The 25488-nt window shown below is 38.5% G+C and overlaps 2 protein-coding genes across 6 annotated transcripts; one reads left to right on the top strand and one right to left on the bottom strand.

Moving 5' to 3' along the window:
- Positions 1–618: 618 nt before the first annotated feature.
- Positions 619–17432, top strand: phrf1 (PHD and ring finger domains 1). Of its 5 annotated transcripts, none has more exons than XM_041997143.1 (19): positions 619–700; positions 1575–1716; positions 1839–1961; positions 2193–2395; positions 2526–2609; positions 2708–2841; positions 2965–3056; positions 3501–3679; positions 3954–4086; positions 4693–4817; positions 4953–5146; positions 9126–9248; positions 10484–10638; positions 12084–13971; positions 14092–15287; positions 15361–15437; positions 15951–16103; positions 16211–16339; positions 16459–17432. In XM_041997143.1, exons 2-19 carry the CDS (start codon positions 1629–1631, stop codon positions 16615–16617), a joined length of 5235 nt encoding a protein of 1744 aa, XP_041853077.1. In that variant the 5' UTR covers positions 619–700; positions 1575–1628; the 3' UTR covers positions 16618–17432. The 5 variants fall into 5 exon arrangements, with proteins under 5 accessions (XP_041853077.1, XP_041853076.1, XP_041853075.1 ...); XM_041997142.1 differs by having other exon boundaries at positions 16208–16339; XM_041997141.1 differs by having other exon boundaries at positions 1839–1967; positions 3504–3679; positions 16208–16339.
- A 2765-nt stretch (positions 17433–20197) lies between these two features.
- irf7 (interferon regulatory factor 7) lies at positions 20198–24305 on the bottom strand. Its single transcript, XM_041998107.1, has 10 exons — positions 24174–24305; positions 23763–23916; positions 23097–23268; positions 22914–23014; positions 22752–22803; positions 22547–22666; positions 22260–22462; positions 21521–21722; positions 21283–21398; positions 20198–21171 (listed from the first exon to the last, which is right to left on the bottom strand). Exons 1-10 carry the CDS (start codon positions 24179–24181, stop codon positions 20986–20988), a joined length of 1314 nt encoding a protein of 437 aa, XP_041854041.1. The 5' UTR covers positions 24182–24305; the 3' UTR covers positions 20198–20985.
- Between the last annotated feature and the right edge of the window lie 1183 nt (positions 24306–25488).

Genomic DNA, 25488 nt, shown 5'->3' with positions numbered 1-25488 from the left:
TCATCAACTGGAATATCCCCTCTTTATTTCTAAATTGATCAAACATATTTGTATGATTTTTGGTTTTTGTTTTTCCTGTGATAGATTTTTCTCAGTACCCCCCCCCCCCCCCCCTTCTGGATTATTCATGGTCAGGATCCATAGATTCCCATGGCATACCAGGATTACAGACTGTTATGTAACAATTGATTTTGCCCATTTTTTGACCACTAGGGGGAGACATGTGCAACTGTATTACAATTGTCTATGTTAGTAATAATGATTAGAGACTGAATTGTTACTACGAGCAGCACAAGTCACAAGAAGAATCACTTTAACAAATGAGTTTTTAAAAGGGCACTATCAGTTCCTATGAGAATTTTTAAATTCTCATAGGAACTGATAGTCAAAAGAAATCTGATTAGATTGCAAGTCTTGAAATCTTGCTATGCAAGCTAATATGAATTTAGTAAATGCCAACAATGTAGTCTCATAATATTGTATACAAGTGTAATACAGGCAGTAGCATATAAAAAAGTACATTTGTTTGAGTTCTATAATTGCATGAGTATGGATCGTTTTAACGAACACTGTCTCTTTAAAAATCACATATGTCGAAGTGCACTCGGCCTTTTCCGTCGTAAGCCAGCCGGTGGTGTCACTCAACAACCGTGGAGACTTCTACCCACTCTAAACATATCATACACTTCTTACTGAAAGGGTAGGTTTGAATTAAAATAACACACTTCAGTATGACATTGTAGCTGCATTGACTCAGTAGCGAATTTGAGTAAATACATCCACACACTGAGCGTTTTTGTACAGACTTTAAATGAGCCTGTAGTTAACGTTAGCTATTACTAGGCTAGCTAACATGCTACATTAGAGCTAATTTTACTAGGCAGTGTCATTTGTTCAGGAGTAACAAGGTTACAGAATTGCTTTATTTTTGTTGTCAAAGCGTATATTTTTAACATGGATATCTACTCTTGCGTTGCATACGCATTTTTATAAGTAGTTACGGGGGCATTGCATGTTGGCAAGTTTCTTCTTTGTTTACAAATGTAGCATTTGCACAGTAAGGTTGCATATGGGGTTTAGCAAGCTAGCGTTACCTTTCCCTTTTCCCTACTACTACTAGTATGTAATAATAAAAAAAGACCGAAAGTACACGAATTTGTCATATAATAGTAAGCGAGTAAACTCAAAGGGTACTTGTGGCTATCAAGAAAATGTCTTAGTTAATGAGTTCTCTGTAGTTGTAATCCTATCCCATGAGCCAGTTTTTCATTTTCTACCCCAACACAGACTAGAAAAGAATAACTCAAACCAATTACGTTACACTTAGTCGCTGTAGCAGGAATAGCCTACATTTAAAGAATGGCAACTTATTTGCTGTTATTATGGTGATTTATCTTAAGTGAACTTACTTGTGTAACAGTGTACTCAAAGCACAGAGAATTGTATGTAAATCTAGCCTAAATGAAAATGTAATTATATTTAATTTTATTAAATATAATAAGTAGGTTAATAAAGTAAGTCATTTGGATCCCTTTTTTAAAACACTGTTTTGTAATTCTTTTGCATCTCCCAAGTATAACTATTGATAAAAGCCTTCAGTTTCGCTGCTGCTGTTCTGATGGTCAGCCATGGATGAAGACGACAGCCAAGATGAGCTGATTAACCGCAATACATCCCACATCAAAGGAAAAAGAGCTGCAGTGTGGGCCATCTCAGGTACCGTCGTTAAAAATGCTTCATATTTTTAAAAGTTTTATAAAATGTCTTTGATTTTAAATCAAATATAACATAAAGCATAAATGTTCTGTTTATATATGTATTTATTTATTTATTCTTAGATGACTCAGAAGACTTAGACGAGTCTGAAGAGGGAGAATCTGATGGTGGTGAGGAGGAGGATGATTATACAAATGGGGAGGATGATGGGGAAGATGACGAAGGGAAAGATGATGATGATGATGGTAAGAGTGTTTTGTTGTGCTTAATTTTCCTTTTGATGCGAATGATGAATAACCAGCTTTTATGACAGTGTGGAATGAAGATTAGTTTCTTTTTGCTTTGTACTTTACTACAATATGAATTAAATGAAAAATACTTTATTAATCCCAGGGGGAAATTGCAGTATTGTATGGTTTGAATTGTATACACAGACTTTTTGATTATATTGACTTTTTTTCCCACGCTTTTCTTAGATGAGGATGAGGAGGAAGAGGAAGAGGCTAAGCCCGAGGATGGTGCTTTTGGGGGAACCTCTGCTGACCTACCAGGCATGAGTTCAGATGAGGACGCAGAAAAGTGTCCTATCTGCTTGAACTCTTTCAACAGCCAGCCTGTTGCAACACCAGAGAACTGTGAGCACTACTTCTGTTTCGACTGCATCCTTGAATGGGCTAAGGTGGGTCTGATGTATAAACATAGGGAGAAAATGGTATTTTGTTCAGGAGCATCTTTCTTTGTATTTCTTAACTATGTTTGGTTGAGGAAAATAGATTGCTTACTTGTCTTCATTTTGGCTTCAAATCTAGAATGCAACGTCATGCCCTGTAGACCGTATTGACTTTAGCAGTATATACCTTAGGAAATGTTATGGAGGCAAAGTCAAGAAAATGGTGAGTCCACTTTCACTTTTATGTGGAATTAAAAGCTCAGTTTGTACCGCATACATATGTGAATGGTCTAATTGTTGTGTATTGATTGCTTCATTCAGATAACCGTACAAAAGCCAGCAAAGGCAGGCCAAGAAGAAACGGTAGATCTGGACCTAGAGCAAACCAGCTGTGAAGTTTGTGGGGGTAGTGACCGGGAGGACCGCCTCTTACTCTGTGATGGTTGTGATGCAGGGTGAGAAAAATACAACTATACCAAATTATATTTTTACCAGTGTGTTGAGAGCCAGTTTTTGCCTCCTTTTTTTAAAAAAAAAAAAAACACTTTTAAACTTTACATTAAAACTTTCTTCCATAGGTATCACATGGAGTGCCTCACGCCTCCTCTTGACTCTGTACCTGTAGAGGAATGGTTTTGTCCTGAGTGTGAAGCCAACAACCGCCACTCAAGTAAGCTTTTACGTCATTTCCTGTCTTGAATATTATGAACTTAGACTGCAAGCAATCTTTGACAAATGTGAAAAATAATAGTAAATAAAGTGTTGAGCACCTCAAGAAACAGAGCAGTTGTTAATTATCAACTATATGTTGAAGTGTCATTGGGTAAGACATAAAACCCCATATTATCTTCATTGTGCTTTGGATGGGTAACTGACTTGTAAACAAATCAAGTTTTATTTATGTAGCTCTTTTCAAGCTATTTGAACACGAGCAAGATATCAAAGACAATAAAAATATCATGAAATTCCCTGAGTTCTCAATTGGAGTAGAAAAATCTTATATAGATGAAGTGTTTTTGATATTTTATCATGTTTTTTAAATGGCCATGGTTGAAAATTTGCCTTTGTCCTACCACAAGTTAAATGTTTATACCTTTTTTTTTTTTTACCTGAGGAGGTTCAGTTGAAGAACTTAGTGATACAGACAGCCGACCCTCTACTACCCGTCCTGCCACCAGTCGATCCCGACCTCACTCTGCAGGTCCAACAAGAGCTATCGCCCGTACCCAACAGAGTGAAAGGGTTCGAGCTAATGTCAACCGACATCGCATCACACAGGCACGCACATCACAGGTTTGGCATGAGGCATGATGCTTCTGTCTTGGCTAATTTCCTAACCTCTCTCCACAGCGTATGTGCAGTGTTGGATTTTAAAGTAAAAATCAGCTAAACCAAGTTTGCTCTCATGCAGGTTTAATTTGTTGATAATATTAACAACTGAAGTTGTGTTCTGCTCAGTTAGTGACTGCTTGTGTGAAAAAGCAGTGCATGTATGGAAGTTGTGTTTGTATAGTGGTTGTTTTTCATAAACACCAACAGCAGAGTAATGCAAACATTCACTCTTTAGTTGGCTCCAACATATCTGATGCGATCCACGTGGCTGGATGAAACCATCAATGCTGTGGTTGCTGGGCTCAACACAGCCGTGTACATACGGGATATCACACCTCGGGCGCCATCTCGTCGCAGACGCAGGACTGGTAAGTAAGAAACCCATACAGATGCAAGAGATTCCAAAGTAGGGAAAGCAGGCAGATGTGTGAGCAAATGTCATAGAAGTTATGTAAAAGATTACTTCTAGACTTAAACAGTGGGATTGTGATGAGCTTTTTTTTAATTGTTTTTATTGTTTGTCACTGGGCTCCAATACCGTATCCATTACAAAAACCTCATCACTTACGAAGCTCTCCACCATCTAGCCCCCACCTACCTCAGTGACCTCCTCCAAGAGTACAGCCTAGTCCAGCACCCTCCGTTCAACCTCTGTTGGACTACTAACCATTCCCACATTACGCATCAGTACCATGGGTCCCTGAGCCTTCAACTGCTCGGTACCCAGGCTGTTGACCCCCCCCCCCCACAAACACACACACACAAGACAGTCAGACTACATCACAATATTAAAATCCAAACCCAAACACACCTGTTCAAACTGGCATAGTCACTCTGACTGCATACTGTGCTTATTTTTAGGCTGATACTTTGTTTTGATATTGTCTGATGTTATTTTGTGCTCTGTAGGCTGACGTGAAAGGCACCAGCAAATGAAATTTATTATTATTATTATTATTATTATTATTAAACAGCAAAGCGCAGAAAGGTGAAAAGTAAGACGACATCCTCTGCTAAGGGTAAAAAAGGCCAAGTGGCAAGCACAGGAGTCAAAAGGAGAAAACGGAGAGTAAGGAGGATTAAATCCAAGAAAAAGTTGGTGAGTGTATCTGTATTAGGATTTTATTAAGTTAGTTCTAAATATTTCATTCTTTGTACTCAAGAATTATAAAATGATTTCTTTTGAAGTTAGTTTTTTTTTTTTCTTTTTTCTTTAACCTATGTTTTTCTGTAGATGGTGAAAAAGACAGCCACTCCTAGAAGTCGTATTGCTAATAATCTGGGAATTGTTAAGGACAAGAAGAGCTCCTCGCTTCCTACGGTATACAGGCCGGCAGAGCACACGTTAAGCAACATGCGTGCTGACATAGGAGCTGCTTCACTCTCTATCTATGGAGATCCATTTGACCTGGATCCATTTGTGGATCGGTAAGTACAAAAATGCAAGACTTACTTAGCAAAAAGCTTTTGATTTACTTGACATATTTATCTGTTGAACACCTGAAGACTAGTCTGTGCTGTGTTTTGTCTTAAATTGTTTAGATGTAAGCTTCCTCAAACTTGGTTTATCTTTTTTTTTTTTTTTTTTTCCATTTATATTTTTTATTGTTTTTTGTATAAAGATTACAAACATTACAAGTGTTGACATGAACTTGCTACAGTTGAGGGGGGGGGGGCAAACACAGAAAAAAAACAAAACAAAAAAAAAAAAAAAAAAAAAAAAAAAAACCCATTCACAATTATACAAAATCAGGCCTCACTTTTTGTACATATCTTATCCATTTCGACCAGAATTTCTCAAAAACATCCTCCTGTGACTTCAGCCTAAATGTTAATCTTTCCATCACAAAGATATTATATATCTGGTCGATCCATTCATCCACGTTAGGAGTTTCTGTCTTAAGCCACTTACGAGTTATGGCCTTTTTGGAGGCCACCAGTAACACTCCAAAGAGGTATTTGTCGGGCTTTTGTAGGTTAAGATCTTCCAGGTTTCCTAAATATAATGATACAAAGTGGAATTGTATTTTCCTTTTGAATACAGCCTCCAGGACCTTATGCATTTCCTTCCAAAATGGAACTACAAGGGGGCAACCCCAAAATATGTGAAAATGGTTTGCTAAATTATGTCCACATAACCTCCAGCAGCTGGCCCGGTGAGAGTATTTAGTCTTTTGTGCTGGAGTACAAAAATAGCGAATCACATTCTTCCAACTGAATTCCTTCCAGGAAGGGGCACTTGTTGTGGACCACTGCTGGATACTAATTCTATCCCATTCTTCTGTTGTTAGAGTTAGATTGCCCTCTGCTTCCCATCTTGCCTTTATATGCAGTGTATTATCACCCTGTAGATTGGATAATGTCTGATAGATTCTAGAAATAATTTTTTGGTGGGGTGCATCTTTGTATGCATTTTTAATTATGTCTATAATTTCTTCGTTCTTATTAAATAGTTCTAGTCATTTCAGTTTCTTGTTTAAAAAATCCCTGATTTGTAAGTATCTAAAGAGGTCTTGATTATTCAGTTCGAATTTATCCTTAAGGTCCTGGAAGCTCATCACTTTCCCATCCTTTAACAGAGTATAGTATGTTGTAAGACCTTTATTAGACCATGTTTTAAATACTGAATCAGTTTTACTGGGTAGGAACTCTGGGTCATGAGCAAACCATTTTAAGTTTTCGGCCCTTTCTTTTAATTGATACTTTTTAAGTATGTTGCCCCATATCTTCATTGAGCTTTTTATCCAAGGGTTGTCTGAATCTGTTAAAAATTTTGTCATTGTGGGATCTCCTAACAGAGTTGTGACCGGGAAGTTTCCACCCAAGGAGCTCTCAATCTCCTTCCATCTCGAGTTGTAACTAGGTTTACACCATCCTATCAGTGGTCCTATTTGAGTTGCTCTGTAATAATCATACAGACATGGAAGGCCCAGTCCTCCTTTCCCCTTGGGTAGCTGAAGTGTTTTATACTTGACTCTTGGCCTTTTACCCGCCCATACAAATCTAGAAATAACTTTATCCCATTCTGCGAAGAACCGGTCTGGCTTCTCAATAGGAACTGAATGGAATAAATATAGCATTCTTGGGAGAATATTCATTTTTATTGAGTCTACCCTAGAAGACATGCTTAAGTATGGGATTAAGTTCCATCTATTAATGTCTGACAGAATGTCTTTTTTGAGTGGGGAGTAATTAATTTCCTCTAATCTAGTTAGATCCATGGGTAGGTAGATGCCTAAGTACTTTATAGATTCTTTATCCCAGTCCATTTTATATTGACTACGCAGGCATGGAGGGGGGTTATAGTTACTTCTGAGAACTTGTGTTTTTTGTTCATTCAATTTATATCCTGAGTACGATCCGTATTCCCTTAGTACTGACATGAGCTCTGGGAAGGATTCAGTTGGGTCTGATAGATAAACTAGAACATCATCCGCAAACAAAGCCAATTTCTGTTCACCTGCTGCCATGTTAATTCCTTTTATTTTTTTATTTTCCCTAATCCACTGGGCCAGCGGTTCTATAAAAATAGCGAATAGAAGTGGACTCAATGGACAACCCTGTCGTGTGGATCTTTCAAGGCCGAAGCAGTCCGAAAGTTCACCATTAATCTTCAATCTAGCTGTTGGTCTATTATATAGAGCTTTCAGTGTAGTAATAATTGATTCACTAAACCCAAATTTTAGCATTACTCTAAATAGAAATTCCCATCTCACAGAGTCGAAGGCTTTTTCAGCGTCCAGGCTCAGTAACACAGCTTGTATTTTATTCAAATTTAAATGCCTAATAATTTGCAATGATCTTCTAACATTGTCATGTGTTTGACGTGATTTAACAAATCCAGTTTGGTCTAAATGTATTATTTTTGGCATAATTCTCTCGAGTCTCTTCACTATAATTGATGCGAATAGTTTATAGTCTAAGTTTAATATGCTTATTGGTCTATAATTTGAACATTCCGACTTGTCTTTTCCTTCTTTAGGAATGACAGAGATTATAGCCTGTTTCCATGAAGGGGGAGCTTCTCCCTTTGTCAGGACCCAATTAAATGTTTTTAATAACACTGGTGTCAGCGCCTCCCTCAGTTTCTTGTACCACTCGGCAGTAAAACCATCTGTACCTGGTATTTTATTAATTTTAAGCCTACCAATTGCAGATTGAATTTCTTCTTTTGTAATTTGTGCCGTTAGTATTTTATTTTCATCGTCCGAGAGAGTTGGTAAACTTAACCTCTTAAGTAAGCTCTCCATTTTTTGATCGTTATCTGTGTGTGGTTGTGAGTACAATTTTTCATAGTATCTCTTAAAGCAATCCTTAATTTTATCTATCTCATGCACTTCTACTTTAGTTTCAGGATGCTTTATCTTGTACACTGTGTTGTCTGCTTGTTGCCTTTTCAGTCTGTATGCCAATTGTTTCAAATGTTTAGTCCCCCCTTCATAATAACTTTGTTTGGTGAACATTAGTTTCTTTTGGATTTCTTGGTTATATATTTCCTCAATCTGATTTCTCTTTTTTGTCATTTCTAATTTTGTATTGGAGTCAATAGTATTCTTGTGCTTGGTCTCTAAGGCTAGTAATTCTGTCTGTAGTATTTTAAGTCTTGCATCTTTAGTTTTTTTTAAATTAGAAGTTATGGCAATAATTCTTCCTCTCATCACTGCCTTGCAGGCGTCCCAGAGAATAGGTGGAGATGTCTCGTCCTTATCGTTAAATTCCAAGTATTCGGCGATATCTTTAGATAGCTGTTCACATGTCTGTTCATTTAATATACTAGAGTTTAGTTTCCAGTGAGTCTGCGGTCTCCTCTGATTCAATAATAAAGACAAATACAGGGGGCAGTGGTCCGAAATATCTCCAGTCCCAATATGACACTCCTGTACTCTGTTAATATCATTACAGAATGAGAAAAAATAGTCAATTCTTGAATAAGAAGCATGTGGAGCGGAGTAAAAGGTGTAGTTCCTTGTAGTTGGATTCAAATGTCTCCAAATATCAACTAATCCTATCTCCGCTATCATAAGATTTATTTTCTTTGTTAATTTTTGTGATTGGGATGTCCTTTTTCCTGATGAGTCTAAGTGTGGTTTCAACGTAATGTTGAAATCACCCCCACTTATGAGTATACCTTCAGTCTCTGTCACCACCCTATCTAATATTTGTGTGTAAAATTCAACTGTGGCTCCAGGAGGAAACTTGGTTTATCTTAACCCTGTAATGATCATAAAATTGTTAACATTGTTAAACATGCATAAAAGTAAAAATGAGTTATGTTAATTTTCAAATGACAAAGCACACAGATTGAGGTCTATTCAAGTGTGCTGTTTGCACACATATTGTTTGTTTTTGTGTGTCATTGATATTTTTGTGTAAATGTAGTTATGATTTATGGTATTGATCTGACCAGTGAGGAGGAGGAGCAGCAAGCCCACGTTACATCGCTATTGGAGGCCAAGAGGCGAGGGATTTCTCACTCTGCTCTGCGCTCTCACCAGCCTGTTGCTCGACCAGTCACTGCAAGCCTCTCCAGGTAACTTAATCAACGTTTTCATCAGTGGCATTGAGTATTAGCCCAGTTTATAAAATTAAAATGATTAAATTCTTGATTTATGGCTGCATTTATGCTATTTTAAGTTTTTATACCATTTATCAGTTTGTGTCACTGTGTATATATGAATCAACTGAAACATATAGTAAATAACTTAATATTACAACCAAATTTCTTCAATTAAAAAAAATCCTCAGTGATAAAAGTTGTCAAACATTAATGTAGGATAGTTAAAGAAAGAAGACTTTGATTCATAATGCTGCTTCATAACGTCATTAGCTAATGTTTAACTAAAGGAGAAAAACCAACCCTGCTAATGAAAAGAAAACAGACATTGAAATGTTTACTGCCTGTTATGCAAAAATTCTGCGATATTACACACGTTAAACCAACAACAGCATATCCCACCAAACATTATCTCCCCAACCAAGAGCATAGAAAGAATTATATATTTTTATATATTTTTTGGCTTTTATAAGCCAATTTTTGAAAAACACTGGTATCAGAAGAAAGAAACCAAAGAAAACTAAGAACTCAGAATGTTAAAATAGTGGTTTTCTTAAACTTTGGTGTAACAGTTATAAATTAGGGTGTAACAATAACTTGACTTCATTGATTAATTCTGATTTGCCGTTAATACTGCAAACGCTGTCCTTGGGCTTCAGTAGTTGGCAGCAGTGTCAGCCTTCTCACTCTCCCTCTCCCAGATACACAGAAGCATGCACACACTCGAGCAAAAGTAATCTCAGCAGCTAGCAGGAGGAGCTCATTCCCAGTAATGTGTAATCAGGTGTTAGAAGCTGATTCAGAACAGAAACTAAGGTCGAGAATTGTGGGCATCCAGCAGTTTGTGTTCTTTCTTCTTGGCATGTGACTTAAACAACAAAAAACCCCACCGTATAGCCAAACATGGTGCTGTTGCCACTCGGTTCTTAGCGTGAGCCACATAGGTACTGACAATTCTTTGACCAATCTGCAGATTACAGTGTGCCAAGTTCCACCCTTTTTTTCGTTGGATTGGTAAGATTAGGACCCTAATGAAGCGGTCCTAAATATTGTAGAAGGGGTTGGTTCAGATATTGGTACCCTTCTCATTTCATGCCTGTGGAAACACAAAAAAAAATGCAGATGGACCCAAACCCATTGATGGAAACGGGGCATTAGCTATATGTATGCTTTATAGATCTCATTGAATCTTTTGTGCCATTCTGTATCAGGCGGGCTGTGCATGTTCCACAGTCAGGAGCTGTGGTGGAGGCCGCTCCTGTGCCTGACCTGCTGGGCAGCATCCTGACAGGACAGAGCATTCTCTTGATGGACAGCTCTGATGTTGTCATTAATCGGGATGGTTCCCTTAAAGCTGCAAAGCCAAGTAAGTATGTCGGGATTATTATTATTATTATTATTATTTTTTAAATGTCTTAACATTAGGAGTAGATATGCAGTATCTACATGTTTGTAGAAATTACTTGTCTACATTTCATTTACAAATAATGTTTGTTGTTTAAAATAGATTAATTTACCGTACACTGTACCCTGCTCTTGATTATTAAACATCCGCAGTTAGTGACTGTTAAAGCTTTTGAACTGTCTTCAATCTGGCAACACACTACAGGCCCATTTATGCTCGATGAAGAAGACGGACACGCACACTGTCTTCTGTGTTGGTTATGCGCGTAATTTAGTCCGTTTTCAGGGAGCTTAGCTATCCGTCGCTTGACACAGAAGATGAAGCAGTACCACCAGAAATTGCGGGGGCAGTGTTGAGCTAACACACAATCAGCGAAAGGAACAAACCAAAGAAGAAGAAGAGGAACAGTAAGAAGATGATGCATAACCGCCAAATAAAAAGCACCCAAAGAAGAAGACGAAGAAGAAGTTGCGAGAAACTGCTTCGTGGTTTTGTTCTTCTTCTTTTGGTGTTTTTGGACAGTTGTAAACAACTTTATAGCAGTTCATTACCGCCACCAACTGGGGTCAAAACGTAGAAGTGAACTCTGAACTCGGCACTGCCCACTTGTGGGTGAACTGATTTATTTCCCATGGAAACGTAAAAGACGTATGGAAGTATGAAGGCAACGATGTATGATGAAACTGTCCGTCTTCTGCATGTCGGTCTCTTCGTCGAGCTTAAATGAGCCTTAAGTCAGCAGAGCCAGTTATATTAATTGTAATTCACTCTTAATTGAGTAATTTAAGACATTTTTAATCACCGGTTATGTAATAATAAGTCCCTAATCTGTCACACAACAGCATACTAGCATTTAGACATGAGTCACTTTGATGTTAATTTCATTCACGGTTGTATTTAGACATACCCACAACAGCAATGGAGAGAGGCAAAAACACACGTAGTATTAGCTTCTCATAAGAAGCGGGGCAGAACATTTATTTGACTTAATGCCAAAGTTCATGTAAAGTCATAGTTTTTCATTGCAAATATTCCATATTTTCATAACAGTCCTTACAAGTGTTCTTTCTATAGATGATGTCAGTGAGAAGGATAGTTTCTCTACATACTAAGGTTGTTGATGGTGATATGCACATATGGTGATATGACAAATGATGCCATTTGTCCACTAATTTTAAAAGGTTCTGTTGCTTTCAAAGTACCAAACAAACATTTTTTTTCAACTGAAGAAAGCTTTTTTTTTTTTTTTTTTAAACTTCCCTTTGGTACACATCCAATCTGCATGTGTGTCCAGAAATGGTAATGAAGTTGGCTGCTTAGTGATTCAAGAATTAGGCCTGCAGCCTTTCTGGTGCATTTCTGTGTTTTGTTTGGCTCATTCCTTTCCTTTAATGTCTCTGTTACAGTGATGCCATCTACATCAGTTCCATGCAACAGAAAAAACAGTAGCTTAGAAAGTACCAGCACCCTCATCAGTCCAGGGATTTCGCCTTCTTTAGGAAGCAATTCAGGCTCTCCCTACTACAATGATGATCTGCCAGGATCCTCCCACAGCTCTCTGGATAGACTTCTGACCCAGAGCTCATCTCATTCACCCTCCTTACAGCCTTCTTCATCCAGCCACACACAACCAACTCCCCATTCTGATTTACCACCAAGAGGGAATCTGAGTGTTCAGTCTCTTCGTCCAAATGGACCAACCCCATCTCCTAGTCGCTGGGGAGCCAGTGGAATAAGAGCCCCAATAGAAACCACTCACTCCTCCGTCCACCCCATCCAAGACTCTGACTTCAACAGCAAGGGACTGACTCCATCACAGTCCCAACCTAAAAAAGCACCTGCAAAGCCCATGTGGGTAGATGTATCAGTGCTTCCAAGAATACCAAAAATAAAAAGGGAGAGTAGTAGTGTCACAACTGATGGCACTAGTCAGAGTGGCAGTCATGGTAGTAATAGAGTTAGTAGTAGTCGGGGAAGTAGTAGTAATAATTACAGTATACCTGAAACTGGCATGAACAGCCTCTCTGGAGACAAAGGAAGACAACAAAGTGTAGACCAGCAAAAAGGCCAAGCTGACAGTCAGACCCAGAGGCACCGGCCTGATGGTGCAAGCTCATCCTCTGCCTTCTCCAACTCATTCTCCTCCTCTTCTTCTGGCGCTCCTGCCAACCAGCAACGATATGCCTCGTCATCTTCATCTTCATCCACGGTGAGTTTTCGCATTAATTCCAGTGGAAACTCTTGGCACACAAGGCGGCTAAGCATTGCATCATCGTCTTCCACTGAAGCGACTTTACAGGAAACCTGCAGAAAAAAGTATGATGAAGCAAAAAAGAAACAGTTGCACAAAGATAAACAAATGCTGCTGTCATCACGTACACTGATCAGTAAAGAACGAGACAATAATATTTATGATCCCTTTAATCCTACACTGTCAGATTCAAGCAGTTCAGGGGATGAAGCCGAGAGCGCAAACTTAAATCGCAGATTTCAACAAACCACGTATGAGGGGAGAGCTGCTACAGTTGCAAACCAGGATGGATCGGTGCTAAGCAAGCAGGGTTTAGTGCAGGTGAAAACTGAAGCACAGGAGTTTGAGGTTTCACAGGGGAGCGCTCAGAATACTGCATCGCCTGAGGTAGGGTTCTCTGGATTGCGTGTCAAGGCTGAACAAGAATTAAAAGTTAAAGATGTAAAAAATGAGAGACAAACAATTATTGACACTAAAGTTAAGAAAGAACAAAAGTGGGATGATGTACAGGATTCTGAAAGGTGTGACAGAGTGAAAAGTCACATGAATTCACAAAAAGTAGAAACCACACCTGCTGCTCTTAGCTTGGAACGATTAAAAACTGAGAAAGACACTCAAAGAGAAGATAGTGGACAGTATGCTGGACCTTCCAACAGATCACCGTTAAACAACCGAGATGACTCATCTGCATCTGACACTGTGACCACCAAAAAGAAACAAGAAGGAAATAAATCAAACTCCACTTCCCCTAAATCTCCAGCAAAAGATTTGGGCCACAAGAAGCAAACCTCCAAAGCTTTAAAAGAGCAACAGTCCAGTAGTTCGGAGACGGACAGAAGCAGAAGAGAAGATCCTGCCTCAGGTCAGGGAAGCAAAAAAGAAAGGGATAAAGACAGAGACAGGAGTTCCAGGCGGTCATGGTCAAGAGAAAGGAGGAGGGCGCGTTCATCCTCAGACAGCTCTCAGCCCTACTCCCCTGATAGTACTCGAAGGAAAAGACGCCCGTCTCGGTCCAAAGATGAGACGAGGAGCAGGCGATCCAGGTAAACATAACTATTTCAAATTCTTGCTCGTATTACGTTGTAACAGAGGGTTGGGTCATTTCTAAAGTTTATAGTCCATCTCTTCCATTAAGGGATTTATCTGTCTTTGTGCTTGTTTAGGTCTTGTTCCAGCTCTGGGAGCAGAGATCGTTCAAGGAAAAAGAAGGAGAAACGAAGGAGCAAGGAGAGAAATGATGGCAGAGAGAGGGAGTACAACAGAAGGAGACTGTCTGAGGACAAAAGACGTGGTCGGTCTCACTCAAAATCTAAGTCAAAGTCCCGTTCCAGGTCCAGGTCTAGATCTAGATCGAAGGACCATAAACGTGGTGCATCTCCCTCAAAATCACGGTCCAGGTCTAGAGAAAGGAAGAAAGAAAAAAGTAGAGGACAACATACATCTCTGTCTTCCAGAGACAAAGCAGAGTCACAATCTAAAGACAAAAAAAGAAACCAGTCTCGATCCAGCTCAAGAGACAGAAGGAAAGGAGAAAGTTCATCCAGAACTGCACAGACATCTTCAGGGCCAAGTGTTTCATCGTCCAGAGACTCGAATCGCTTACAGGAAAGACAACAGAAGGATAGTTCTCAAAAAAACATTGAGGAGGAAAAGTGTGCCAAAGTCAGTAAACAGGAGTTACCATCTTGTTCCGTTGCTTCTCAAATAAAAAAGGAAGATGGAGACCTCAGTGAAGAAAACCAGACCAAAGCTACTGCAGTGACTAAAGAGATTAAGAATCATAGAGATATTAAAGAAGAAAAACAACCAAGTCTGGACATATTTGAAGAGTTTCTCATAGATAAACCACTAAAGAGTGAAGAAACGGACACGCAGTCCTTGGCATTGAGCAAGAACATTCATGAGGTAATTGAAGACCCCATTAAGACAGAGTCTTGTGAAATGACCATAAATAAATCTGAGTTCTGCCCCTTACCCCCTGTCACATCACTTCCTACACTGACCACACCTGTTGCAGCAGACTGCCTCCAGGAAACCGTATCCAAACCTCAGCCGGTTTTAGTGGACTCTGACAAGCAACCAAGTGCTGTTGGGTTGACTGTCTCCATAAAACAAGAACCTGCAGACTCTGATGATGACTTCAATGTTGACGTGATGCTGGACAACCTGGATTATGTGAAATCTGAGCACACAGAGGGGAGTGGTGTGACTGTTAAACAGGAGAAGGAAGAGGTTGAGGGGAAAAATGAGGGGGAGCAGGTTTCAACTGTAGTGGGGACAAAGTCCAAGACTCAGGTAAAGCGGGTTACCTGGAACATACAGGAGCCAGAGGGCCCTCAACCAGAGAAATCTGCAAGCAGTAAGTGTTTTTCACTGGACATCAGAAATGTGTTCTATATCTGAATCTCAATCTATTTATTTTTCTTGCACAGAGCTGGCACTCTATAAGTTGAAGCTGAAGCAGGAGGGAGTTCGCAGACCTTTTATAGCAGCCCAGACATCCAGTCAGGTGGGAATGAGCCACTTATCACTGCTACAGAAGTTTGTTTCTCTTTAAAATTATTAAATACACAATGCCAGTAATGACCAGAAGGTGGCAGTGTTAATCAAAAAAGAACAAGTGTTCCAGCTGTAAAAAGTCATGTGATCGAAACTAAAAGTGATACAGAGACCTTTTCAGATTAAACGAAAGTAGAACTCTGCTTCCACATCTGATTTTCTTACTTTCTCTAAAGTAATGCCACTGTGAGACTTTTGAGCTATGTCTACTTAATATACTCAACACAACAGAATTAGGCCTTTTTGTTATGTCATGTGTGGTTGTATAACATTTTTCAAAACATAGTTTCATTAAAGAATGACATACATTTTAATTATGGATAGTTTTGTTAGAGTTCAACATAAGGTTCCCTTTGAGCTAAAACATCATTAAACCAGAATGACATTATATGTGCAGTGCTGGTTAGTGGAGAAACTTTTGTTTATAAAATTTTGCCTGATGTATAATCTTTGACTTCCACAGGACATTGCAGGGGCAGGTAGTAATCCCTCAAATAAGGAGGCTGTTGGTCTATTCAGTGATTGCTCTAGTTCTGATGGCCTGCATCCTAAGGAGTTATCATCAAGCACTAAACAGGGAGAGGTAGAGGATGGAGATTTATCGAGGAAAGACAAGGTAAATATTTGATTATTTTAACTTTCAATACTGGGCCTGCCTAAGAGCTAACTCTGTGTGGGGAAAGCCTGGTCAAAACATAAGTGATGTTTTACTTCTGCCAGCAGTATCTGAAAAAGCTGCACATGCAGGAGAGAGCTATAGAAGAGGTGAAGCTAGCCATCAAGCCTTTCTACCAAAGGAGGGATATTAACAAGGATGAATACAAAGAAATTCTACGTAAAGCTGTCCAGAAGGTGAGTGGAAGAAGGCAAAGAGCTTTTCATTGGTTGTATGTTGTTATAAGTTTCTGAGGAGTGAGTTCACCATCGTCTCAGGTCAAGTTTATTTATCTTCTTATGTGTCTGATTACAAGGTGTGCCACAGCAAGAGCGGAGAGATCAATCCAGTAAAAGTGGGAAATCTGGTAAAGGCATACGTGGACAAATACAAACATGCTAGGAAACATAAAAAAGGAGAGGATTCAGCACCTGAGGCACAGACAGAAGCAATGAAAATGCCTGACAGTCCATGAAGAGGCAAGGACAGTCCCAACCCGAACTTTGTGTTTTTAACTCCTGGCTGTGATCGCAAATTAAACTTTCCTCACATTTTCTTTAATCTTGAACTTTCGAATACTTTGAGAACAAAGTTGAGCACTGCTCTTTGGTGTTTTTTTTTTTTTTTTTTGGCTTGGACTGCCACTGCCAGAAACTGGTCTTTTTGTCTGGTACAGCAGAAACTTACTGAGAGAGTTAGAGGCTATGCCTTACAAAGACAAAACCTCAAACACTCGTGGACTCATATATCAGGTAACCTTCTCAATAATGTGCATATCACCAGGAGGATGCAGTGTGATGTTGGCTTTGAGTTTTCCATGGAAGTGTTTTTTTCCTTCCCTTGTGGGGTGGGATGGAGTATTTATAAAAGGTAAGACTCACTTTAACTGTTCACAAAAGGATAAAATGTGCAGAGTATGCATATTTGAAAAGTTTGACACATTAAGAAAATATACTTATGCAATTTTTGTAGAAAATTTATCAGTATTGTAATGGAATAATAGATTTAGTTGTAAATAATTCAGATTTGATACGATCGCCTGTATTTTTCCTCCATATTTGATGCTTGTCAGTGATGAGCATACTTTGGTTTGTTTATAGAGTTTACTGATTTAAGTTGTGTATCTGTCGTTCTCATCTTTGAAATCTAACCGATTACAATCCAGTTTATGACGGAAAGTTTGGCTAAGTGGCTACAAATAAATAATTGAATATATTCTTAAATGTCCACCAGTTCTGTGGAGGCATTTGTTCTCTTTTCAGGAGGAAAAAGAAAGAAAAAGAAGTAAAATAAAAAAACATGACAGTGGCAAACAGTTTCACTGAGTAAAAGAGGTTTAATGTGTCTGGTGATCTAAATCTAAAATCTAAATTTTATTTGAGAGTAAGAAAGGTTGAAACAAACCTGTTGTGTCATTAGCAGCCCCTGAAAATGTTAACATTTCAGTTTTTTATCACTCACCCAGTAATGTCATGTCTAACATTTTAACTACAAACTTAAGTTTTTTTTATTTTGGAATTTAGTAAAACATTAAGCTAAATTTAATAATTAGTTTATATGCCACATACATGGCATGAACCCCAGCGTTTTCCAGCACATGTCTTTAGTTTGGATGAGTAAAAGGTGTTAACGTCTGCAGTAAATTCAGCCTTATTCTGACCGTTTTGTGTCTTTAACATGAACATACACTTTGTAATTTACGGCTGTGTATTGCTTTCTCTAAAATATTCACAAAAATCTAACTCTGGATTGTTCAACATTTGGTTGTTTGAGTTTCTATTTGTTTGTCTTTGATTTTACTTTGTAATGTATATTTAAGTGTAATAAAGCCAAGGACTTGAAACAGAAGACTCTTAAAAAAAAAAGAAGGAAAACCAGGTGCTCATGTTATTTGAATGTTTTGTTTTTTGTTGCATTGACTTTATCAGACAGGACAGGTGTTTCTCAGAGGAAGCAGAAATAAATCATTTACTGATGGAAAATGGGTGATTTGTCTTACTTTAACTTATGCACTGACTCTTTTTGTGTTCTGTTTGACTGTTATTTAATCTAATTTGATGAAGCATGATGCTAAATGCCGTTTTATCTGCCAGTGATCACTTCTGGGAGATTTTAGCTGCTCAGTGTTTGATGAATATGAGTGGTTTTGATTATTACTTTACAGAGCCATGTTTCTGTAATATGTGAAAAATGCTATTTGACAGCGTCTTGTAAGCAATACTGTCAAAAATGTCTGGAAGGCAGCAGGTGTCAGTACCTGTAAGTATTATTTTGCTGTCACTGTACCTTCACAAATGTGCATGTTGCCAATGTCAAGTGGGCTAACACGCCACCCTGATGCTTCCTTTTGAACTGTGTGCAGATGCAGTTTTTCCTCTTTTAACATAATTTTCAAAATGAATTTTGTTTAGTCAGACCACAGAACATTTTTCCACTTCATCTTAGTCCATATTAAACTAGCTCAGGTCCAGAGAAGGTAGCAGTTTCAGTGATCTTGTTGGTAAATCTTTTTTTTTTCTATGCATGGTAGAGTGTCAGCATGAATCTGAACATGATGACAAAATGTTTTCTGACTGTGGTTTTCAGAAGAATTGCTAAATTCATGCAAGGATTTGCACAATTGAATTGTTCTCTTTTTAAACTTGCGTCAACCACGAGATCCCAAAGATGCTGATCAATCAGCACTGAAGTTCTTCTTTTTAGAGATTTATGAATTATTCTATTTTTTTAACATCATGCATAGTGGAATATGGAATCCCAAACATGCTTACAGCTCTACAGAGTGGCAAACACCTCTCCATCTTTAATTATGAAAGACTGCTTATTTTACTGTCCTGTTTCCTCTTAAGCTTTTGCAGGCATTAAACTAAAAATCTACTTTGATTCTATGTACAAAATATATTTAATTCTACCCTCGCTTATTCGGTACACCTTGCTAGTACCGGGCTGGATCTGCTTTTGCCTCCAGAACTGCCTTCAGTTTTATGTTATCAGTTCAACAAGGTGTTGAAAACATTCCTCAGAGATTTTGCTCCATGTTGACATGACAGCATCACACGCTTGCTGCAGATTTGTCAGCTGCACATCCATGATGAGAATATCTTGTTCCACCACATCCTGGTGCTTTGTTGGATTGAGATCTGGTGAGTGTGAAGGCTGTTGGAGTACAGTGAATTCACTTAAGATAATTTGAGCTTTGTGACATGGTGCATTATCCTGCTGGAATTAACCATCAGAATATGCTCAGCTCATAATAAAATGGACATTTGACTGGGGTAAATTATGCTCAGTTTATTTCTAAAAGGCCAAAGTGTGCCAAGAAAGTATCCCTCACATCACACCATCACCATCCTGACCCACTAATACAAGGCAGGATGGAATCAAGCTGCATGTTTATGGCATATTCTGACCCTTCTATCTGAATCTCACAGCTGAAACTAAGACTCATATCAGGCAACATTTTTCTAATTCTCAATTATCCCATTTTGATAAGCCAGTTTCCTGTTCTTAGCTGACAGGAAATACACCTGTTGTGGTCATCTGCTGTAGCCCATCTGCTTCAGGTTTCAGTGTGCTGTGGGGTCAGAGATGCTATTCTGCATATCTTGGTTGTAACCAGTGGTTATTTAAGTTACTGTTGCATTTCTATCATCTCCAACCAGTCTGCCCATCGACATCAACAAGGAATTTTCATCCAGACAACTGCAGCTTGCTGGATATTTTCTCTTTTTTTTAACCTTTCTTGGTATAAATGGTCTTTTCTGCAAATAATAGTCGATCAGCAGTTTTTAAAATACTCAGACCAGCTCGTGTAGACCTACATCTAAGCCAAATCCAAGTCAATCCCCCTTCTTCCCCATTCTGATGCTCTGTTTGAAGTCATCTTGACAATGTCTGCATGCCTAAATGCACCGAATTGGTGCCATATGATTGGCAGATTGAGCAAGTGTACCCAATGAAATGACCGGTGAGTGTATAGTTTTTTTTATATAAAATACCACATTTTATAACATCAGATGTTATGTGTGCTGTGTTCTTAGTTAAATATAGGACTGAAATTATTTGCAAATGTTTGCATTCTGTGTTTATTTACATTTTACACACTTTTTGTAAATGGAGTAACACCAGTTCAAGCTTATGTGGAATTTCTCTACAACAGAAACTCAAACTTTCCAGCATTTAGGAGTCATAGAATTTAGTATAGCATGAGTGTGATTCAGTAATTTAAGCTTATCCAAATATTTCCAGTTTATCTGATACAGAATGTGGGAGGTGAGCAGCAAAATATTAAAGAGTTTCTTAGAAAAAATAAAAATAGAATCATCATACACATGACCACTGGTTTCATGATGCAAAAATTAATAATCACATACAAAACAAACAAACAAGAAAACATTTAAGAGTATAAATGTTTTGTATATTTTACAAGTTCTCCAAAAAATTTTTGTAAGGTTTTTTTTTTATCTGGTTAGTTATGTTTGCCATCATTTGGTTAATAACTGTGGATAATATTACACTGTAATAACATAATTTGACATCTACAGTAATCATATAAAAGTTTGTTAAACGTAATACATTAGTCATGTAACAGTCCAGTTGGCCCTATTTCTATTTTTGTAGTGAAAAATGTCAGTAAAAAATGTAGATACTGCAAAGCAATGGTGATTAACAATGCCACTGTCTTCAGTAGTCAGGTTAAGTCTGTTCATTCCTGCTTTTAGCTGCTATGACACGTTTAGTTAACTGGATCCGTTAGCTTTGGACAATAGCAGGATTTCCTGCCTCTCTTTCTCACTTTAGGGGTTGAAATAGTTTCTGTCGGAGGCTGATGAGAAATCAGATTTCAGATTAAAGAAAAAGTTTCTGCAGGAGACAACTGGTCTTCAGCTGTTGGCAGAGCAAACGCAGAGTTGATGAGATCAAAGAGGCTGTTGTGTGAAATCTGCAGGCTGACGTTGCCGCTGTGAAGAGATGAAGCTCCTTCTATCTGGGCGATGTCATGAACATATCGACAGATTAGAGGCACCACCTGCAGGGGGTAACAAAATAAATAAATAAAAATCTACTATACTTGACTGGAAAATTAACCTGGGTTTAAAACAGTGCAGGAGCACAAGAAAAATATAGGAAAGAGTGTTACCTTCACTACGATTAGCTTCTTTTCCAAAGGTTTCCCATCAGGAAACTTTTCTCCAAAGCACATGTTGATGGTGTACTCAGGAGAGCCACCGCTGTTCTCCTTAAACTGTTTAACCTCTGAAACAAACACACAGATGGAAGTATCTGTTTCAGTTTGAACTTTATGCTAACTTGCATCAAAATGAGCAATAAATAGTGATAGGTTTGGACATTTAGAGGACAAGGTGATCCACACTTACCCTTCACAAATTTGTCAAAGTCAAGGAGCGTTTCCCTGGTGTTCTGGGGCAATTTTGGGGGGTTTGGATGAGCCACACTTGGGTCACTGGTGCTGGCAAACACATGGCATCTGTCCAGCCTCCGAGCATAGATGCCACTTTCATCCACCTCCAGGAACAAACCGCGCTCGATGCTGTTAAGTATGCGGTTGGTGTATTCAATCTAAGATTAAGAGGATCATGATCAGAGAAGTACAAAACATCAGAGGATGTACTGTACATGAACTTAAAGGAGTCAGTTCCTTTTTATGGTACATGACCGGTCGTCTGCTTCCTTAGCCAACTGACACTAGTAGAGGTGAAATAAGTCAGGGAAAGCAGAGCCATCTTTTACATATTCAAAATAAGCTAAGCTGAGATTTCCATTGAGGCACAAACCAAGTTTTAAAGGAAACTGGATTTTTAAGATTTCCTTTTGGCCATTTTTTTCCCCCAGAGGAAAAGGTTCTTAACTTTTTACACCTTGTTAATAAATGCTGCAATTATTTCCAGAAAGGTCTAACAAACCATTTTTTCTTCTGTTTGCATGTTGCATCTTTTACTTTCTTTACTGGATAACATTTTAAAATATCAGAACTAAAACAAATAACTAAATGAACGGAAAGTCTATCATTTTCAAGCGGGATTCTTTGTTTACAGCCGTTTATTATGTTTTTATTGTTTCAGTTACATCAAATGACCAGCTGGTGTAATGGTGTACCTGTTTGTGGTCCAAGAGATCCCCTGTAGAAGGAAAGCAGATGTGATGGGTGTTGAATTCAGGGACCTCTTGATTGTAGTGGAGCTGTAGACGATTGGCAATCAGCGTCCTCCTTAGCACTTCTCTTTTCCTGTAGTGGATCGAGATCTCCAATTCACAGAGATGTGGCATTTGAGGTGAACCGGGTATGTGGGGAGCATTTGCTGTTTGGAAAAAAACCAACATATAAAATAATTTAACAAACATTTCTTCAGGAAGATTGTTTGATTTTCTGTAACTGAACATACCTTCGATGTAAGCTGGCTGACTCTCTGGTAGGAACTGTGGGAGGTTCTCAACTGCAGTGGGATAATTTCCAAGGACAGCCGGATCATGCTGGGCATAGTTTTCTGTCCAGAGTTGGTCCCCTGTTTGACATTAAAATGAAGTTACTCTTAACTTAAAAAGAAACCAAAGATAACTACTATCCTGTCTATGGGGTACAAATGATACCTGCTGGGTGGTTGCCAAGATCCAAGGCCACAAAATCATTAAGCAAAGCGGTCTATGAAAAAAAAAGAATGTATATGTTCAAGTACTGAAGTATTCTTAAACATATTTGTAAATATAAAGCTTATTAGCTGAAGTGAAAGTGCATTGTAGGCATTACTGCACCTCATGCCCAGAGAAAAGTTCATCTACAGGAGAGATGAAGATATCTGGAGTCATGTCTGAGTCATCCTGGGAGTGCTGAGTTGGTGGATCTTCATAGTTGTCTACGTATAGAGAAAACAGATCATCACATTATTTTTTTCCCCCTCACATGTGAAAGTCTGGCTTCAGTACCAACTGTCTTACAATCAGTGTTGATAATCTCATAGATTTTATGTGGGTCATCTGGATTCTTGGAATTGTCTCTTATCATCTTGAAGCGCATGGAAAGGTTGTTCAGAGCACAGCGGAAGTTGGTTTTCCACCGTGCCTTGTTGTTGGGGAACTCATTGATTTTTCCGCTCGCCACTGCCCAGGCCTGTGAACCACATTTAAGTTTGGTATAAACCAAAGGTGGCAAATAAACAGAAAGGAAAGTTTAAAAAAAAACTTTACATTTCAATGTATTTTGATGCATTGCTGTTGTTTTTTTTTTTTTTTTACTCCACTGCATTTTTCCTGACGGGAGAACTTCCTGATTACTTTACAGACTATAAGACACTCCTTACATTAATCATTCATAGACCCTTTATAAAAATAGAAACAGGAGCTCTTATTCGGTCCTATGTAACTGAAACTGAAAAATTAGCCTCTTCTTTGGCTCATGGAAACTGTGTGTCGTAGTTTGGTATGCTGGGGTTGTTTCTGTTGCATATCCGCACTGCAGAATCAGGTTTGATATTTCCTGTTTACACATGCTAAATCTGCTGTTTAGTTACACGTGTCAACAAGCCATCAACATCCTTATCTAATCACACAGTCACTTACAAAACTTGTACTGCAGTGGCAAGTTCACTTGATCATTAAACCTACCCGAAATATTTTATTGTCCTCATCGTTGCAGTCCTTTCTGGAGTTGTGCTTCCAGGGAACTCTGAACTTGTTTTGCTCCACATAACACAGCCCTGTGTATTGGCCCGTTTCCACTTGCTCTATAAGCCAGCTGGCAAACTGAGGTTTAGGAGGGCTGCGAGGGAACATGATATATCAGGGCTGCTGCTAAATGAAACACTTCTTAAAGGACAAAGGGGAAACAGACAAACTAGTTCACCATAATTCAAGTAAAAGTCTTTTTATTTTTCCTGCTGACATTTAAAAAGAAAGTAAATAAACCTATTCAGTGCATTATATAAAAGTAGCTTAATACACACAGTAGGAAACCAGCTATGACAGATTAGTTAAATGACTAAAGATGGAATACAATAAAAAAGGCTTTTGTCATACCTCTGCATTGCAGCACCGACTTATTTTTCCAGCTGATCTGCTTTCTTTGCTTTCTTGCTTTCTTTTACTTTGCTAAGCTGAAAAACATTTATACACTCACGTCATGTGGGCTTTTGCCTCCTCCTCCTCGTCCGGCAGGCTGCCACTCCTTCTAGGATTTCCAGAGAGGGTGAGTTTGATTCTAGCACAAACAATGAGTTATTCTCTGATTCTCTGCATCAACCAGGCAATCGAGCTGCTCCCAGTGATTAAACGGAACGCACCTTTTGCAGAAAAGATGTGAAGGTTTGTTTAAGGGAAACTGAAACTGCTTGTGTTTCGAGTTGTTTTAATCATTGCATCATCAGCATGTCATTGTCAACCCTTAGGTTAATGTTTATTCTATTTTCCCCCCTACAATTGCACAAATAAAACCACATGCTCTGACTAGATGAATATTAGTCCTGGTATTTTACCATATACTGTGGACTTATGTAATGCTATCTTTATAATAAAAACCACTTGTGACCTTTGGTTTTCTTGTTAAGAGATAAAACAAGCAGATAAAGTTGCAGAAGCAACTCCATCTGCTTGCACTGAAATAGTGTCCCATGAAAACCACCCAGTTCCAGTGAATTTAGAAAAATAAATCCCCCCCCATTGTAAGGTTTGAATCCTGCAGGTGTGAATTTGTGTCATGAGACTGAATCAGAGAAAGCGGTTAAAAAGGGCAGAGGGGATGTCTCCATGGCCAGCCTCACTGAAAACTGCTGCGTTTTGCTATTTGATCCATACAAGGCATCACTTCCTCTCTCTGTCATCGGTGTTTTATATGACTTTTAAAATTGTGGTGAGGGTTTTTTATTAACTCTTCGATGCAAAATCCCAGAACAAACAAAAGTCAAAAGTCAAAACATTGTAGAATCTTTGTGTTGCATTGGTGCGTATGTATTAAAGATTATTAGTGTGAGCATACGTCTATTTATCTCATTTCATTTACCTCACTGTGTCCTGACCACACGTTGGGTTAGTAGAGGCACGTTGTAAGGAATATAGCTCACATACGCATATAGTCCAGCAAATGTGTCAGGAATAGAGAAGTGATACAACCTGTGATAAGAACACTTCCCTTTTCTGGGTCACTGGAAGTGGATCGCAGACCTCTTAGAGTGAAAAAAGACTTTTGGGGGAGTCACTGACTGTGGAGTCACTAACTAATCCTTGTTATTGAAAAACCACTCTAAAGGCCCACATCCTATCTAAAAGGTTTAATGAAATGAAACACAAAATACAAACAGACAATTAAGCCAAATGAAAACATGTTTTGCTGCAGAAG

Source organism: Melanotaenia boesemani, chromosome 10 (genome assembly GCF_017639745.1).
Source record: "Melanotaenia boesemani isolate fMelBoe1 chromosome 10, fMelBoe1.pri, whole genome shotgun sequence".
Classification (NCBI taxonomy): Eukaryota; Metazoa; Chordata; class Actinopteri; order Atheriniformes; family Melanotaeniidae; genus Melanotaenia; species Melanotaenia boesemani.
This window is presented reverse-complemented; position numbering and strand designations above follow the sequence as displayed.